At 52.4% G+C, this 17,869-nt stretch overlaps 3 protein-coding genes across 5 annotated transcripts in view; 2 read left to right on the forward strand and 1 right to left on the reverse strand.

Moving 5' to 3' along the window:
• TSPEAR (thrombospondin type laminin G domain and EAR repeats) overlaps positions 1-17,869 on the reverse strand; it is a 121,691-nt gene that overhangs the window by 88,448 nt on the left and 15,374 nt on the right. The window lies entirely within an intron of this gene.
• Positions 4,583-5,491, forward strand: LOC118723227 (keratin-associated protein 10-3-like). 2 transcript variants are annotated; one of them, XM_036445370.2, is made up of 2 exons: positions 4,583-5,057; positions 5,178-5,491. In XM_036445370.2, exons 1-2 carry the CDS (start codon positions 4,618-4,620, stop codon positions 5,452-5,454), a joined length of 717 nt encoding a protein of 238 aa, XP_036301263.1. In that variant the 5' UTR covers positions 4,583-4,617; the 3' UTR covers positions 5,455-5,491. The 2 variants fall into 2 exon arrangements, with proteins under 2 accessions (XP_036301263.1, XP_036301262.1); XM_036445369.2 differs by having other exon boundaries at positions 4,583-4,753; positions 4,829-5,491.
• LOC118723237 (keratin-associated protein 12-1-like) lies at positions 11,061-11,522 on the forward strand. Of its 2 annotated transcripts, XM_036445388.1 has the most exons (3): positions 11,061-11,176; positions 11,324-11,360; positions 11,418-11,522. In XM_036445388.1, exons 1-3 carry the CDS (start codon positions 11,061-11,063, stop codon positions 11,520-11,522), a joined length of 258 nt encoding a protein of 85 aa, XP_036301281.1. The 2 variants fall into 2 exon arrangements, with proteins under 2 accessions (XP_036301281.1, XP_036301280.1); XM_036445387.1 differs by having other exon boundaries at positions 11,061-11,183; positions 11,241-11,522.

A 17,869-nucleotide genomic window follows, 5' to 3' on the forward strand; every position in this document is an offset into this window, starting at 1 on the left:
TCCAGGGAGTCTGCCTCTCCAGCACCTAGAAGCCCCTGGAAGCTGGTGACCTCCGGCTTCTGTGGCTCACCCCCGCTGGGTGTGGCTCAGCTCAGCCTGGGCTGAGATCCTCTAGCCCAGCCCAGGGTGGGCTGGAAGCTCACGAAGCTCCTCTCCTGGCCGCGGATGGCCCTGGGTGCCCTGGCTGCGCCACACCATGCTTCCTGGCTAAAGGCCATTGCCCTTCTTTGGTCAGGGATGGGGCCTGCCTGACCCTGGTCCCGCACAAAGCAGTGTCGCTCAACCTCTGAGCACCAATAAAAACTCTGCTCCCCTCACTGGCCCTACATGATGACTGCACACATCTGGGGGTGTGCGGGCAGTGGTGAGGCCTGTGCCCTCGGCTGTCGTGATATCACCAGTTTAGGGAAATTTGAGGGGCTTTTGCACGTGACACCTGGAAGCTCATGTCCCCTTCATGCCACCATTCAGCTGTTTGACCACCATCACAGGTCCTGCGGGGTCCTAGCTTTGTTCCGGGCCCAAGCCTGTGGGCACTGCCTGGCCTAGCACCCAGACTGGCCTCTTAGGATGGCTGGGCACCCCAAGAACTCACACACAGTCATAGACACTGGGACACACATCCTGTGTCCCCACATGAGCCAGCTACTGGGACACAGAGGGCAGAGACCACATGCAGTCCTCAGAGCTCCACCTGCTGGGCTGGGCTGAGGGAGGGCAGGCGGGAAAGGGAAGATGAGGGGGGAGGGGCAATAATGGTATGGAAAGCCCAGAATGTGTGGGAGCGAGTCCAAACCGTGAAGTAGGAAGTAGATGTGAACATGTGTGTCCAGATGTAGCCAGATGCAGGTTCACACATTATTGAGCAAATCTGAGGACAGACTCCCGGAACTAGGACTGCAGAGCAAAGCGTGCAGACACTGGTGATGTGAAGTCACCACACTGCCCACAAGGGGTCCTGGGTCTGAACAATAATAGCACAGGTTGTCCTGGCTGGTGACTCAGTTGGGTGAGTGTCGCTCCCTACACAGAAGGTTGTGGGTTTAATTCCCCATCAGGGCACATACCTAGGTGCAGATTTGATCAGCAGTTGGGGCACATATAGGAGGCAACTGATCGATGTTTCTCTCTTTCTCTCTCCCTTTCCTTCTCTTCTTTACTCTCTCTAAAAATCAATAGACATATGCTCAGTTGAGGATTAATTTTTTTTTAAATAGCACAGATTTGCAACATGGAGGCTCACATTTCTCTACCTTTGCCAGTTTGACAAGAAAAATATTTTCTCATTTCTTTGCCAAGGTGTACATCCTCCCAAAGTGTGGACACAGCATTATCAATTCATGTATCGTACCAGATGGACGGGAATGTAAAGACTGTCTAGTCTTGAATATTACAAACACCACTGTGAGGGTCCTCACCTATGCCCATGTGCGCTAGTGCACATTTTCATGGCGCTTACATTCCTTGACATGGCATTTCTAGGTCTGAATGTTTGCCAATTTTAAATTCTGGGAGATACTGACAAAAGCCCTTCTAAGGACTTTTCAAAATTGAGCCCACTAAAATATCAGAAAACAGAAAATAGGGAACTCTAAGCTCCCCTCCTCAAAACACTGCAGATGGGGGGGGGGGCGGCAGCATTGGCAAAGCTGACAGAATCAGCTGTATCTAACTTCTGGAAAATGGTCAAAGGTTTAAAACAGCCAAGGAAATGCTTTGTCAAGAAAAAAAAGCAGGAGCAGCCACATGGAACTACTTTGCAGCGGGTTAGCAGCCCCTTGTGCCTCCCCATCCCCGCTCAGCAGCAGTCTGACTTCAGCGGCCTGTGCTGCTCCCAGTGAGGCCTGGTGCTGGAGGGAGCACAGCAGACCTGTCCTAAAGGAAGCATGGCTGTTTGTTTTAACCTTCCAGGTGTCTTGTTGAAGGACTCACACACAGGGCTGGCCTTTATTTCTCCCAACGCAGAACTTCCTCAAGGCATAGAGGCATGTGCATGGGCAGTGTTTGTCAAATAAACAAGCTAAGGCACCCGAGGGAAGACTATCAGCTGTGGCAAACAGAAGACACCCCGATGAGCCCAGAATGACAAGCTGGGGAATGGGATGCTTTCAAGAATAAGGTTTTCAAAGCTTCCACCATTTCCTGGGAGTCAAGAAGCTCCGTATGTACATACGAGGGGGTGCGTGCTCAGAAAAGACCTGAGAAGGCCTTAAATGCCCACCTCTGACTGCACTTCAAGCTCTGAGCAAGCAGGAAGTGAAGGTGAAGGCAGAATTATCCAGCTGAGGGTTGAAGGCATGCTCCAACAGAGCCCAGCTAAATAGATGAGGGGGAAATAAAATTGGGGAGATCCAGGTGTTTAAGGAGCTATCTGTCAAATTACTATCTGACTACTAACAGAGACCACACATGACAAAGAGTACAGTCACTACAAAATAGCTTAAAAGAGTTGCTAAACAAATAAAAAGCCACAACAATCAGCAACAGCATACTATATGGAGGGAAGAGAATATGATGTCAATTATCTACAGTACTAGTAAAAGAGAAAGATGAAAATTGTACCTTTGTGACACCCACCAGCCAATCAGTAGTGGATATGCAAATTAGCCTGCCAAAGATGGTGGGTTAATTTGCATACACAGACACCAAGTGGGCAAGACACTTGTGTCATCGCCATGGTGACAACACAGGCATTCTTATCGCCCCAGCAGCTCCGGGCCTCTGGGCAGCATGGGAAGGCGGAAAGGAGGCTCCAGGTCAGAGCAAAGGCAGAAAGGTGGTGCTGGGCCAGAGCGAAGGCGGTGCCAGCAGCCAGGGGAAGGAAGGCCCATTCTTGCATGAATCTTCATGCAGCAGGTCTCTAGACTATATATATATATATATATATATATATGCCTAAGTGACCAGCCAACCCACCAGTAGCTATGAAGCACACTGACACCAGGGAGCAGGCAGTTAATGCAAGAGCAGAAACCACAGGCATGAAAACATGGAACAGGCTGATGAATTTTAGAGGGAAAGGGGAAGAGGGAAGGGGGAAAGAGATTATACAAAGATCTTATATGCTTACTAGAGGCCTGGTGCATAGATTTGTGCATCAGCGGGGTGCCTTGTCCTGGCCTGTGGGGATTGGGCCAAAACCGGCTCTCCGACATCCTCCAAGGAGTCCTGGATTGCAAGAGGGTGCAGGCCAGGCTTAGAGACCTCACTGGTGTCCTCCACAAATCCGTGTACCAGGCCTCTAGTCACATTATCATACTCAAAATGTTTTTAAAAAAATTACAAGTAAAGTCCAGAAATTCAACTTACTAGACAAAGCCTTTACGTCAACTTTATTAATATACTCTAAGAGTCCATGAAAACCATGGACAAAGAGTTAAGAGAAACCAAGAGAATTATGTCTAACCAAATATAGTGTATCAATAAAGAGACAGAAATATAAAAAGAAACCAAATGAAAATTCAGAGTTGAAAAGTACAATAACTGAAACAAAAACTTCACTAGCAGGTCTGAATAGCACATTTGAGCAGGCAGAAGAAAGAGTTAGAGAGAGTGAAGATAGGTCAGCTGAAATACTGTAGTCTGAGGAGCGGATAGAATAAATGAAATGAGGATAAACGAATAGAGATTAAGGCACCTGTGGGACACCATCAAGCACAACAACATATACAAAATGGAGTCCCAGGAAGATGTGGGAGAGAAAAGAGCAGAAAAAAATTGTAAGAAATAGTGGCCAAGCCCTGGCTGAATGGCTCAGTTGGTAGGAACCATGCACCAAAAGGTGCAGGTTTGACTTCCAATCAGGGCACATACTTAGACTGCAGGTTTGATCCCTGCTCAGGGCATGTATGAGAGACAATCAATCAATGTTTCTCTCGCATATCAATGTTTCTCTCTCTTCCTCTCTCTCTAAAAGTTAATAAAACTTGAGTGATGATTTAAAAAATAAATAAGTAATGGCCAAAAACTTCCCAAATTTGATGAAACATAGGACTCTGCATCCAAGAAGCTCAATAAACTCGGGCCAGGCATGCTGGAAGTTGCCTCTCCTCGGAGACAGGAGGTCCTTCCCCGTCCTCAGCCTCCTCACCCTCGCAGCCCTCAGCCCTCGGCCGACACCCAGGAAGGGCCTGCCCTCACATCGCCTTTCCCTCAGAAAAGGCCAGGACTTTTCCACTTCTTTTCCAGTCACAGGCCAGGCCTCCAGCCCTGCTGAGGGCACCAAAGGCTGAGCCCACACCAAGTGTGGCCCCAGGGCCCAGCTGCCACCAGGTGCCCTCCAGGTGGAAACCAAAGGGTCAGCCAAGGAGAAGCTGTGGCTTCCTTCCAGGTATTCCTGCAGAGGTCAGACTCAGGCCAGGGAAACCAGCCCTGTCCAGGACAGGCAAATATTTATGATCTGAGCAAGGACATCTCATGACAGAGGACCGACCATAATGAAGGTGCTCACAGTGCAAACACCAACAAGGAAGGGAGGGCGTGGGGAGCCTCCTGCTGGGACAACACAGGCATCCAGGGAGGGGTATAAAAGCTGGACAGTTCCAGCACCTCGCACACTCACTCACCTTCACCCACTCTCACACCTCCTCCCAGCTCACCTCAGCCGCACCATCTACCATGGCCGCCTCCACCCTGTCCGCCTGCTCCAGCAACCTGAGCTATGGCAACCGCGCCTGCCTGCCCGGGTCCAGTGACTCTTGCACCGACTCCTCCTGGCAGGTGGACGACTGTCCAGAGAGCTGCTGTGAGCCCTCCTGCTGCACCTCCAGCTGCTGTGTTCCCAGCTGCTGCCAGCCTTCCTGCTGTGTCCCCAGCTGCTGCACCCCCAGCTGCTGTGCCCTGGTCCCCACCCAGACCCTCATCTGCACCCCAGTGAACTGCATGTCCAGCCCCTGCCAATCAACCTGCACCAGCTCCTGCATGCCCTCATGCTGCCAGCAGTCTAGCTGCCAGCCCTCCTGCTGCACCTCCTCCCCCTGCCAGCAGGCCTGCTGTGTGCCCATCTGCTATAAGCCAGTGTGTTGCAAACCTGTCTGCTGCACACCCGTCTGCTGCAAGTCCCTGTGCTGTGAGCCCGTCTGCTCTGGGGCCTCCTCCTGCTACCAGCCCACCTCCTGCACCTCATCCTGCTACAGACCCTCCTCCTGCGTGTCCCTCATTTGCCGCCCCGTGTGCAGACCTGCCTGCTGTGTGCCCACCTCCTCCTGCTGTGGCCCTGCCTCCTCCTGCTGTGGCCCTGCCTTCTCATGCCAGCCCAGCTGCTGCACCTCATCCTGCTGCAGACCCTCCTCCTGCGTGTCCCTCATCTGCCGCCCTGTGTGCAGGCCTGCCTGCTGTGTGCCCACCTCCTCCTGCTGTGGCCCCACCTCCTCCTGCCAGCCCAGCTGCTGCCGCCCGTCCTCCTGCACGTCCCTGCTCTGCAGCCCCGTGTGCTCCCGCCCAGCCTGCTGCTGAGCAGCTCCATCTTCTGCCTCTCGGCTGCTGTCCTTGCTCCTGAGCACAGTTTTCCTCTCCCCAGAGCCCTCCTACTGGTACCAGCCCTCCTCCCTTCCACCCTCTGCTGGTGCCAGCCCTCCCCCTCCACCCTCTGCTGGTGCCAGCCCTCCCCTCTCCCGTCGGTGGTCCCACAGTCATTGCCTAATGCAGAAGTGAACGTGCCCCCATCCCTTTTTGAGGAGAGATGACCCACAAACCCCTCACTGGGGTGGACTTGGGGCCCCAGAGCCTCCTCTGCAGGCCTGGTAGTGTGCTTTCCACATGACAAGAGCCAATTGCTAAATCAATAAAACGTTTGTGCCGGGAAATGTGTTTGCTTTCTCCTTTCCGGGCCCCCTGGGCCACTCCCAACCTGGGCTCTGGTACTCCGCCTGGCAGGAGCCAGACAATAAAGATGTGCTCTCCACCCCATGTTCAGAGATCTGAAAGGGAGCCACCTGCACGCTCCTCTCCCTTCCTGACCCAGCGGCCCACCCTGCCCGCAGTGGGCAGCCCTCCAAGGCTGGGCCAGGAGGCGGGTGTGGGTGCTGGAGGCATGGACCCTGAGTGGACGTGGGCCCCTGCCCGTCCAGGCGAAGGGGAGCTGGGAGCAGCAGACACCCTGTTGGGTGGGCGCTGTGTGACAGTGTCCCCTACAGGGGGACCGCCACAGCCTGGGGCAGACACAGCCAGCATCTGTGCTGGAGGCTCCATGGGCGGAAGGACTAAGGGTGATGCTGCCGGAGAGTCCCCACCGTCCGGATGACCTGGGGACCAGGACAGGGTGGACACACAGGCCAAGGGAGAGCCTGGAGGAGGACAGCCCTGAACAGGGGCCCTGCTGCTAAGCACCTAAGAAGGGAACGAATCACCTGGAGTGGGGCCTCCTCCCTGGCAGGTGGGCAAGGGACAGAGGCTCAGTGGGAGGAGCCCTGGAGGAAAGAGGGCTCCAAGTCCCCGCAGCAGGCGAAGGGAAGCCAGCGGCACCCTGCCCCGGACACCGCCTGCTCCTCCCCTGCCTCTCCCGCCCCTCCCGTCACACCGCAGCCACCGGCATCGTGGAGGAAGAGTGGACACGGAGACTGTGCGCCAAAGGTGGGTCTACCCTGCGGCCAGAACAAGAGCCCAGTGGCTACAACGACACAAATCTATAGCCTCACAGCTCTGGGTCCAGGGCCTGCCATGGGTCTCTCTGAGCTGAATTCAACGTGTGGGCAGGACTGGAACCTACTGGAGGCTCCAGAGAAGAATCTGTCCCTGGTCCCCTTCAGCTCCCAGAGGTCCCCGCCACATTCCATATTTGCATGCTCTAAGCGTCTAGGCAGCCTAGCGTCTCGCTTCCATCATCCCAGGGCATCCTCTTCTGTAGCCCAGTCCCCTGCCCCCTCATAAGTCCCTGTAATGACATTGGGGCCCCTTGGTGACCTAGGATCATCTCCCATCACAAAGCCCTTCATTGGCTCCCATCTTCAAGTCACTTTGCCTGCGAGCATCATAGTCACAGGTTCTGGGATTAGGATGAGGACATCTCTGGGGACCACAGAAGTTGCCCAGCAAGCCCTCTCTGCTGACTGGGAGAAGGAGCCATATTTTTCTCTTTTTTTAATTTTTAAAAATATTTTTATTGATTTCAGAAGACAAACAACCCAATCAAAAAATGGGCAATGGACCTAAGTAGATACTTTACTAAAGAAGACAGAAGGAAGGCCAAGAGACATATGAAAACATGCTCCAAGTCACTAATCATCTGCGAGGTACCCAAAACAACAGTGAGGTACCATCTCACACCTGTCAGAATGACTATCATCAAGAAGTCAACTAACGACAAGTGCTGGCGAGGATGCAGAGAAAAAGGAACCCTCGTGCACTGCTGGTGGGAATTCAGACTGGTGCAGCTACTGTGGAGAACAGTATGGAGTTCCCTTAAAAAACTAAAAATGGCCGAAGCCAGTTTGGCTCAGTGGATAGAGCATCGGTCTGCGGACTAAAAGGTCCCAGGTTCGATTCCAGTTAAGGGCATGTACATTGGTTGCGGGCATATCCCCGGTAGGGGGTGTGCAAGAGGCAGCTGGTCAATGTTTCTCTCTCATCGACGCTTCTAGCTCTCTATCTCTCTCCCTTCCTCTCTGTAAAAAATCAATAAAATATATTTTTTAAAAAAACCTAAAAAAAAAAACTAAAAATGGAACTCCCATTTGACCCAGTGATCCCACTTCTAGGAATATATCCCAAGAGACCAGAAACACCAATCAGAAAGGACATATGCACCCCTATGTTCATAGCAGCACAATTCACCATAGCTAAGATTTGGAATCAGCCTAAGTGACCATCAGCAGATGAGTGGATTAGAAAACTTTGGCACATCTACACAATGGAATACTACGCTATAAAAAGTAAGGAACTCCTACCATTTGCAACAGCCTGGATGGACCTAGAGAGCATTATGCTAAGCCAAATAAGTCAGTCAGAGAAAGATAAATATCACATGATCTCACTCATTTGTGGAATATAATGAACAACATAAACCAATGAACAAAAACAGATCTAGAGAAAGATAAATATCACATGATCTCACTCATTTGTGGAATATAATGAACAACATAAACCAATGAACAAAAACAGATCTAGAGAAAGAGAAGCATCAATCAGATGCTCAAACCTCAGAGGGAAGGTAGGGGAGGGTGGGGATAAGGGGGAGAGATCAACCAAAGGACTTATATGCGTTCATATAAGAATAACCAATGGACGCTGACAGAGGGGTTGAGGGCAGGCCTGGAGGGATGGGGGGACAATGGGGAGATAAGGACACATTTGTAATACCTTAAAGTGGTGGTTCTCAACCTTCCTAATGTCGCGAGCCTTTAATAAAGTTCTTCATGTTGTGGTGACCCACAACCATAAAATTATTTTCGTTGCTACTTCATAATTGTAATTTTGCTACTGTTATGAATCGTAATGTAAATATCTGTGTTTTCTGATGGTCTTAGATGACCCTTCTAGGGGTTCTCAACCTGTGGGTCGCGAACCGAAACCACACCCAGAAGCAGTTTAGGGAACTGAAGGAGGGACATGGCCACACTCGGGCGAGCATCCACTCTGATATTTGTTAGGCCTTGGATGCCGGAGGATGCAGGGCCTGGACCCTGTGGCACCTGCCGCTGGGATGAACTGGGGGCAAGTCCCTCAGCCTGGCTCGCTGGAATCCAGTGGCCGCACTACAAAGTGATCTGGTGGGACCCAGGAGGTCTGAAGTGGAGGCTCCTGACCCCAGGAGGAGGGTCCTGGGAAGCCAAAGGCTCAGGGGCCAGAAGGTGTCCTGGGGGGACCTGCCTACAGATGAGGGTGTGACAGGACGGCTGGCTGCATCCAGAGGGCTGGCAGGAGGGGGCCTGCAGCTCATGGGCACAAAGAAGGCTGCCTGGAGGCCCAGGGACATGCAGCAGGTCACCTGGCAGGGGCTGGGCACACCGCTGGCCAGGTTTTAGGCAGAGGGCTACTGGGCAACACGGGGACAGGCAGCTGCAGGCCCCTTGGCAGGAGGTGGCTGAGCTGCACACTGGCAGGCACAGCAGAGTGGCATGGGGGGCACAGCAGAGGGCGCTCCCGCAGCCCAGGGGCAGGCCAATGGCAGCAACTCAGCCCAGGGACTGGTGGAGCAGCTGGTGTGGCACATGGTGGCATGGGGCTGGAGTGGGGTCAGAGCAGAGGGCAGGGCTGGTCTGCAGGCTCGTTCCCAGAGCAACCTTTACACCAGGCTGCAGTGTCCCTGCAACCAGCCGCACAGTGCCTTCCTCATGGCTGCCTTCCCGGGTCCTCCTCCTCTTCCCGCTTCGTGTGCCTCTTCCTGGTGGAAGTGACCCCACCGGTTCAGGAAATCCCGGTGGCCCTATGATTTCTGGAACCAGAGCCCAGATTGGATAGTGAAGGGCCATGGTTAGGGGATAGGGGACCCAGCAATGATTTCCAAGGTCCTCCCCAATTTTAAATACTGTCCTCTGTCCACGTAAGCACAGTCACTGCTGCACTGGGGGTCCCCCGTTTAGATCTGGAAACTCAGTGATTCAGCTGTCTCCCCAATGCTGCTGGGCTCCCCAGTGGGAGCATGAGGACCACGTCACCCCAGTAACAACAGTAACGGGTCTGGCTTGGTGCCAGGTCTGTGCTGTGTTTTACACGAACTGTCGCATAATTGATGACTTATCCATCTGCACTATTCCAGAATGGGTGACGTGTGCCCGCCCCGTCGCCGCAGACAGAGAAGCAGGCGTGCAAAATAGCTGTTTCACTCTGGAGTCCATTGTGCCAAGAAACGCTGGGGCTTTGAGGTTCTGAGGTTCTCCGATCTATGAGTTAGGTTTTTTACATCAAATTTGGGGATTTTGTCTATATTTCTTCAAGACATCCATATGTCTCAATGGCATTCTCCCCTTGGGTTAAAAGTACTTCTATGTTAGTTGTGTTTTTGTTTTTTGTGTGTGTTTTTTGTTTGTTTGTTTGTTTGTTTTTTACGTTCTCTCAGAGGCCCTTTTCTTAGTTCTTTTCCCTCTTCTTCAGATTAGAGACTTTCTAATGAGTGTCTTCGAGTTCACCAACTCTTTCTTCTCCATCAGCTTGGGTGGCATGCCTTAAATCGGTCCACCTGCACCTGTGCCCTAGCACCTCAGACTCTGGGACTCCCCATCACTCCCCAAGCACGCCCATTTCCGCAGCAGTGCCCTCACACTCTGCCTGGGGCACTGCCCTTCACATCACCCACTGCAGCTCAACATCGCCTCCTCATGGAGGCCCAGCCACCCACCAGCCCCCTCACTCCCTGTCTGCTGCCCGTTCTACTCCGGGAATTACTTTGTGCATGAATTTCTCCACCTGCTTCTTTACTCCTTGCCCTGGAAGGCTCCGAGGCCAGGTGGCTCCCCAGCCTGCATGTGGGGTGGGCTACTTGTCGCACAAACAAGTCAATTTCTGCCTAGATCTTGGGCAAACTCTCTGCAAAGGGCAGATGGTGAGCATTTGGGGCTTTGCTGACACCAGGTCTCTCCCGAACTGCTCAGCGGCTTGAGCCTCAGCAGCCCCAGACAGACGCGGGGACACGAACGTGGCTGCGTCCACAAGCTTTTATCCACACACGGGCAGCAGCCAGCTCCTTCTTGCAGACTGCAGCTTGCAGAGCTGCTTTAAGGCTTCCTGTGCGGGACACACGCTCAGCCTGCACGACTGCCTCAGTCTTCTCTGAGGGCAGGAGACACCAGCGGCCAGAAGGACACGGTTCTCTGAGCAAGCCAGGCTCTCGGTGCACAGGAATGGCCTGGAGGAACCTCCGGCGCCCACGTGGTCAAACCAGAACTCCCTGTTTACAGAGGGGCCCGGCCTCGGAGCCAAGCTTGTTTACGTGGAGCCTCACACAGGAGCGCGCGTCCCAGGAAAGAAGGTGCTGGAAACACGGAGGAAGCAGCCGTGGGGAAGTAGGAGGAAGTCAACAGTCGTGCTTCTGTATTGCAGGGTATAAAGCCTGGGTATAAAGGCCTCCAAGGAAGGAGTCCGCAGACATCTCCGCCCTCACTCCCACCCAGCCAGCCCTCGACAACATGTGCGACACCAGCTCCTACACAGGCGGCCAGGCTGGCTGCTGCTTGCCCAGCCCTTGCCAGTCCTCCATGTGCCTGCCCGTGAGCTGCAAGCCAGCTGTGTATGTACCCGTGAGGTGCCAGGTGTCCTGCTGGCCTGTGAGCTGCAGGCCCACTGTGTGCATGGCCCCTTCCTGCCAGTCCTCCATGTGCCTGCCCGTGAGCTGCAGGCCCACTGTGTGCATGGCCCCCTCCTGCCAGTCCTCCATGTACTTGCCCGTGAGCTGCAAGCCAGCTGTGTATGTACCTGTGAGGTGCCAGGTGCCCTGCTGGCCTGTGAGCTGCAGACCTACTGTGTGCATGGCTCCCTCCTGCCAGCCCTCCGTGTGCCTGCCCGTGAGCTGCAAGCCCCAGGTCGTGTGTGTGGCCTCCTCCTGCCAGTCCTCTGGGTGTGCCCAGCCCTCCTGCCCCGCCCTGGTCTGAAGACCCATCTCTGGTGGTGCCCCTTCCTGCTGCTGACCACGAGCCTCCGACCCAGCTGCTCCCCGTGCAGACGGGCCACACCCGCACCTCCCACAGCCAGTCCCCAGCGCCTCCAGGTTCTGCTCCTGGCAGAGGAAAAGCACGTTAGACAAGCCCTTTGAACTCCAGGACCAGAAGGCAGCAGGGCAATCTGGATCCCACATGGCCCTGGGCAGCCCCTGAGGGCTCCAGCAGGAAACCCCACCTGGTTTGAGGCAAATAAACCATGCTTTCTCCACGCAGGTGTGCCTCTTTTTTCTCCTTCGCATATCTTAAAGTTTCTTCTTTGAAGGTGAATACCTGCCTAAGCACAGCCACACCTCCTCAAAGAGCTCTCTCCGGAAAGCCCAGCTAAAAGCGGGGGTGTCCTCAGTGGATGGGGGTGTCCTCTGTGGGTGGAGTGGGGGGGGGAGGTGTCGTTCCCAAGGCTGCCACCCAAGACACTGTCAACAGGGCAGAGGAAAAATTTCTCTCCAGCTGAGTGGGATGGAAAACAGTCCTGGGCCCTGGGTCTTATAGGGTACCCTAAAGAATTGCTATAACAGGTGTGATAAGAACCAAGATAGCAGCATAGGTAAACGCCTGTACTCGCCTCCTCCCACAACCACATCACAAATTACAACTGAAATACGGAACAACCATCCTTCAGAACCACCTGAAAGCTGGCTGAATGGAAGTCCTACAACTAGAGAAGTAAAGGAGAAAGCACAGTGAGACTAGTTGGAGGGGAGCCCGAGCTGAACAGCTGGCACAGCACCCACATGTGCCAGTTTTTCGATGAGGAGGGAGATTATCTCTGTGGAGGCTGCCGGAGAAGGGAAAGGGTTCCCAGCTCCACATCAGACTCCCATCCCAGGGCCCCAGAGCTTGGAAGAAAAGTCCCCATAAGTACAGGCTGTAACAACCAGCAGGAATTGTGGCTGAGAGACATGGAGGCTGCTGGAGACCCAGCTGTTCCTATTAAAGGGCTGGCGCACAAACTTACCAGGATTCGACACCACTGAGCTCCAGCACCAGGTGGCTCTGGAGAACCCAGACACATACGGGGAGGAACTGGCATCTGGGCAGGAACCCAGGGGTGGCTTTCTTCCAGGCAGGGGTGCTCGCAGGGTCATTGTTCCCACGCTGGGGTCTCCTCTGTCGCAGGGCTGACTGGCAGCCGTATCAGCGTGGCCCACGCTGCTTGTTCTGCCCAATCCAATTTGAAGCCCCACCCGAGTGGTATGCAGCAGCTTTTCCGAATGAGTAGCCTGTCCTGGCTCAGGCTTCGCTAAAATCTCTTAAACAAGTTGCAGCTGGTGGCAGCCCCAAACCTACCAATAAAAGGTCCAAGTCCTGGCACTAGCATCAGCCTGCCTTGCTTCACAGCTGGGCCTTGAATCCTGCACAGCAGCTCTCCCACTGTAGTTGCAGCTGGTCCTCCCAGCCGAATTGGCCTGGAGGTCAACTCCTCCCAGAGACGCCAACAGCAATCAAGGCTCAACAATAAAACTGTGCACACAGCCCATGCAGGGGTGCATCTAGTATGCCCAGCTGTGGTGACTGAGGAGACTGAGCCAATGGGCCCTACAGGACACCTACCATACAAGGTCACTCTACCAATTTCAGGAGATATAGTAGCTCTACCCAATACACAGAAACAAACACCGTGAAGCAGCCAAAATGAGGAGACAAAGAAACCTCACAAATGAAAGAAATGGAAGCAAGCAAACTATTGGATACAAAGTTCAAAACCATGGTTATAAGGTTACTCAAGGATCTTCATGAGACTTTCAAGGATCTTAGTGAGAATGTCAAAGACATGAAAGAAGACCAGTCAGAAATTAAGCATACACTAACTGAAATAAAGAACAATGTATATGGCTTCAACAGTAGAGTAGAGGATTCTAAGATTCAAATCAATGATTTGGGATATGAGGAAGCAAAAAACACTCAATCAAAAGAGAGAGAAAAAAGAATTAAAAAATATGAAGAAAGTATAAGAAGCATCTAGGACAACCTCAAGTGTACCAACATTCGCATTATGGGGATGCCAAAAGGAAAGGAGAGAGAGCAAGATATTAAAAACCTATTTGAAGAAATAATGACAGAAAACTTCCCCTACCTGGTGAAAGAAATAGGCTTACAAGTCCAGAAAGCACAGAGAGTCCCAAATAAGAGGAACCCAAAGAGGCTCAAACCAAGACACATCATAATTAAAATGCCAAGAGCAAAAGTCAGAGAGAGAATCTTAAAAGTAGCAAGAGAAAAGCAGTTAGTTATCTACAAGGGAGCACCCATATGACTGTCAGCTGACTTCTCAACAGAAACTTTGCAGGCCAGAAGGTAGTAGCAAGAAATATTCAAAGTGATGACTAGTAAGGACCTACAACCAAGATTACTCTACCCAGTAAAGTTCTCATTTAGAATTGAGGGTCAGATAAAGAGCTTTACAAACAAGAAAAAGCTAAAGGAGTTCATCACCACCAAGCCAATATTATATGAAATGTTGGAGGGTATTATTTAAGAAGAGGGGGAAAAAAAAGAAGAAGAGGATGGGGAAGGACAGAAAAACTATGAACAATAAAATGGCAACAAATACATATCTCTCAACAATCAAATCTAAAAATCAAAATAAATGAACAAGAAATCAAATGAAAAAAAATTAACTGAATGGGTGAATAAGATGGAATCAGAGGAATGGAAGAGAGAGGGATAGAGAGCTAGAAACATTGATGAGAGAGAAACATCGATCAGCTGCCTCCTGCACACCCCCTGCTGGGAATGTGCCCGCAACCAAGGTACATGCCCTTGACCGGAATCGAATCTGGGACCCTTCAGTCAGCAAGTCGACGCTCTATCCACTGAACCAAACTGGTTTCGGCTGCGTGGGCTTTCTTTATTGAACTGGCTTCATGGGGCACCCAACACAGAAACAGGGACGTGACATCAGCAATAACAGCCAACAGTGGACAGGTTGCCAAGACCCCAGGCCTGGGTAATAAAGGCCACCCCCAGGGAGGAGCCTCCAGGCCAGCTCCACCCCAGCCCCACACCACCATGTGCCACGCTAGCGGCTCCCAGGTCTAACCCCCTGCCTCTGGCCCTCCGTCCCTGTCCCTGCCTGCTGCTCTCTCATGGGCTGTGGGATCTCCTGCTGCTTCCCCCTCCCTTGTGTGCTGTGCTGTCCCGCAGATGGGTCGGCCAGCCCCTGCCAGCCTGCTGGCAGCCAGGACTACTACCAGCCCGCCATGTTCGAGACCTCCTCCAGTGTCTCCATGGCCTGCCTGCCTGTCTTCTGCTGCACCCCTGATTGCTTCTGATGCTGTGACCGGCACACCGGCTCTCCCTGGTCAGACAGCCGAGCTGTGCCCTGCATGGGGACATCCTCTCCAGCCACCATAGCTGGTCTTCTGGTGAATGATCACGGTCTTTGCATGGCTCCTACGGGATGACTGAACCAGGAACCACCCGATGGCTGGTTAAGACACTGATTCACCTGGCATTCTCTCTGGAAATCTCCATTAGCACCCTCCTCTGGGGCGAGAAGGGGTGGTACAGCCTCCAAAATGAGGGTCTGGGATGAAGGGCTGGGGCTGGTCCATCCTCAGGAGGATGGTGAGTGAGCCAGAGCCTGGTGCCCACCTCTGTCCTGCCTGCAGGCTGCTGGCCTGCCCTGTGCCCTGGGCCACAGCTATGAAAGAGCGCTCATGGTCAGGGCGACCCCCGGGAGATGGACACTGAGACAGCACAGGGTGTGGTGACAACCCAACCATGACCCCCTCCGCTCCCAGCAGCTCCCTTCTCCCACCGACTGGCTTTCGGCAGAGAAGTGGCACATTCTCTGAACACAGCACTGATGGGCTCCTCAGCCAGCTCCCGCTGGCATGCTGGCATGCTGGCCTCTGCCACCAGCTGGCTGGGATGCTCACGGCCATGGCTCCCTAAACGATAAAGAGCAGGACGCCAGGCCCTCATGTCTGACCACATTTCCCACGCACCTCTGCACTGGCCCAGGGCAGACAGCAGTGAGCTAGGACGGCTGAACCCAGGCCCATCCAGTGGGGGGCGAGGTGACTCTCAGTGACCACATAGGTCAAGGTGAATGTCCAGCTGAAGCGGAACAGAGGAGCCCGCCCTCCTGGGTGGTCTGTCATCCTGGCCCTCCCTCAGCCTGCAGTCTAGCATGGTGTCTCGCACACTGTTGGACTCCTGGCCTTCTCCTTCCCCTTTCCCTCATGGAGACTGGCATCTGCCTCGTCAGGGGCTCAGTGCTGTGCTGTCAGGAGGAGCTGGGTGTGAACTGCAGCTCTGTCATCTACATAGCCACCTGGGGCACAATCTGCCTCTCCGTAACCTCGGGGTCCCCGCCTGGCACGGCTAAGAATGTGCCCGGCACTGACTCAGGAGACTGCCAGGCTCAGTCAGACACCATTTAGAAGGAGCAGAACACAGTTCCTGGCACGCATTCTCTAGGGGTGTCGAACTCAATCAGAGAAGGGGCCAAAATCTAAAATCCAGCCTAAATCGCGGGCCGAATGGTTTACTGAACAGTCATAAACTGTCATTGTGATGGAAACGCAGTGGAGTGCAGTGATGACAGCGCGGTGCGGGCCACATTGCAAGGCCTGGTGGGACGGATTTGGCCCGCGGGCCTTGTGTTTGACACATGTGCTCTAGAGGCATGCACAACTCCAATCTGAGCTTTTTAGAGTTAACATACATAACGCAAGAACCTCACCTGTGAGCCCACAACCCCAAATACAAAACACATGAGAGTGTGTATGCACACAAGCCAAGGGTCCTAAGAACAACAGATGTGCCCTAGCCGGTTCGGCTCGGTGGATAGAGCCTCAGCCTGTGGAACGAAGTGTCCCAGGTTTGATTCCGGTCAAGGGCACATGCCTGGGTTGTGGTTTCAGTCCAACCTGCAGGAGGCAGCCAATCAATGATTCCCTCTCGTCATTAATGTTTCTATCTCTCTTCTTCTCCCTTCCTCTCTGAAATCAATAAAAATATATATTTTTTAAAAAGAACAACAGACCTGAAAGGGAAATGCTACCCAGCCATTGATGCAATAAGGGAGACACAGCCCTAATCTTTTTCTGATGGAGAAGGCATAGCCCCAAATCCCAGCCTGGTGGGGAAGACATGGCTGGAATCCCCAAGGTCCCAAGGACACCATGTGGTGGGAATTTTGATCACAGAATTGTAAATCGGTTTGCTTAAGAACAAAAAATATAATGGGAAGCATAAGGGACAAGATATACCCTTTAGAAAGATATACCGTATTTTTCGGACCATAAGACGCTCCGGACCATAAGACGCACCAGTTTTTAGAGAAGGGAAATGAAGAAAAAAAGATTCTGAAACAAATAGTGTCCTAAAATATTTTATGTGCATTAAAACCCAACATCACAGTCATAAACACATGTAATCAACCCTGTAAAGTAAACAGCAGCATTTAGAACCATTTTAGAGCCGGGCAAGCACACAGAGACCACACAGAGCGGGGCAAGTAAAAAAACTTTTTTTTTAAAGTATATGTGTAGGCTATATTTGGACCATAAGACGCAGGGACATTTTCCCCCCACTTCTGGGGGGGGAAAAAAGTGCGTCTTATGGTCCAAAAAATACGGTACTGGAGAGAATCAAATACAACTTCTAAAGCTAAGATATGTAAAATCATTGAAATAAAACCCACTGGCTGGGTGAGATGGAAGATTAGACAGGCTGCATAGAATTTGCATAAATTCAAATGCTGATCTGAAAATGTTATACAAAAACAAGATATTTTTTAAAAATTAAAAAGTGGCTAAGAGACTTGGGAGATAGAAAAGGTTCAATATTCACTTAAATGACATTCTGGAGGAAGAGGCCAGAGAGACCTGGGGAAAGGCAGCATTCAGGAATGTAGATCGTTTTCCAGAAACGAGGAAAACATGTACCTCCGAGTCACAAAGCACAACACACGTGAGAATAAAAAGAAATGCCGAGGTCCACGCAGCGGAAACCAGAGCACTCACGAGAGAGAACGTGTTGAAAGGAACCAGAGAAAGGAACCTAGAATTACCATATGACCCAGAAATTCCTCTCCTGAGTTAACACACAAAAGAACTGAAAAGGGGGACTCAGCTTGTCCTTGCAACCTTATTCTCAGTAGCCAAGAAGTACAGACAGCCCAAGTGTCCATCGGGAGGAATGGGTAAACACCATGGGGATGGCCGTACAGTGGAATATAATTCAACCATGAAAATACAAGAACTCCTGACTCGTAGACCTTGAGGACATTATGCTAAGGCCACATTCCAGGGGCTTCCTACTGGCCA

This window comes from Pipistrellus kuhlii, unplaced genomic scaffold (assembly GCF_014108245.1).
Source record: "Pipistrellus kuhlii isolate mPipKuh1 unplaced genomic scaffold, mPipKuh1.p scaffold_m20_p_2, whole genome shotgun sequence".
Classification (NCBI taxonomy): Eukaryota; Metazoa; Chordata; class Mammalia; order Chiroptera; family Vespertilionidae; genus Pipistrellus; species Pipistrellus kuhlii.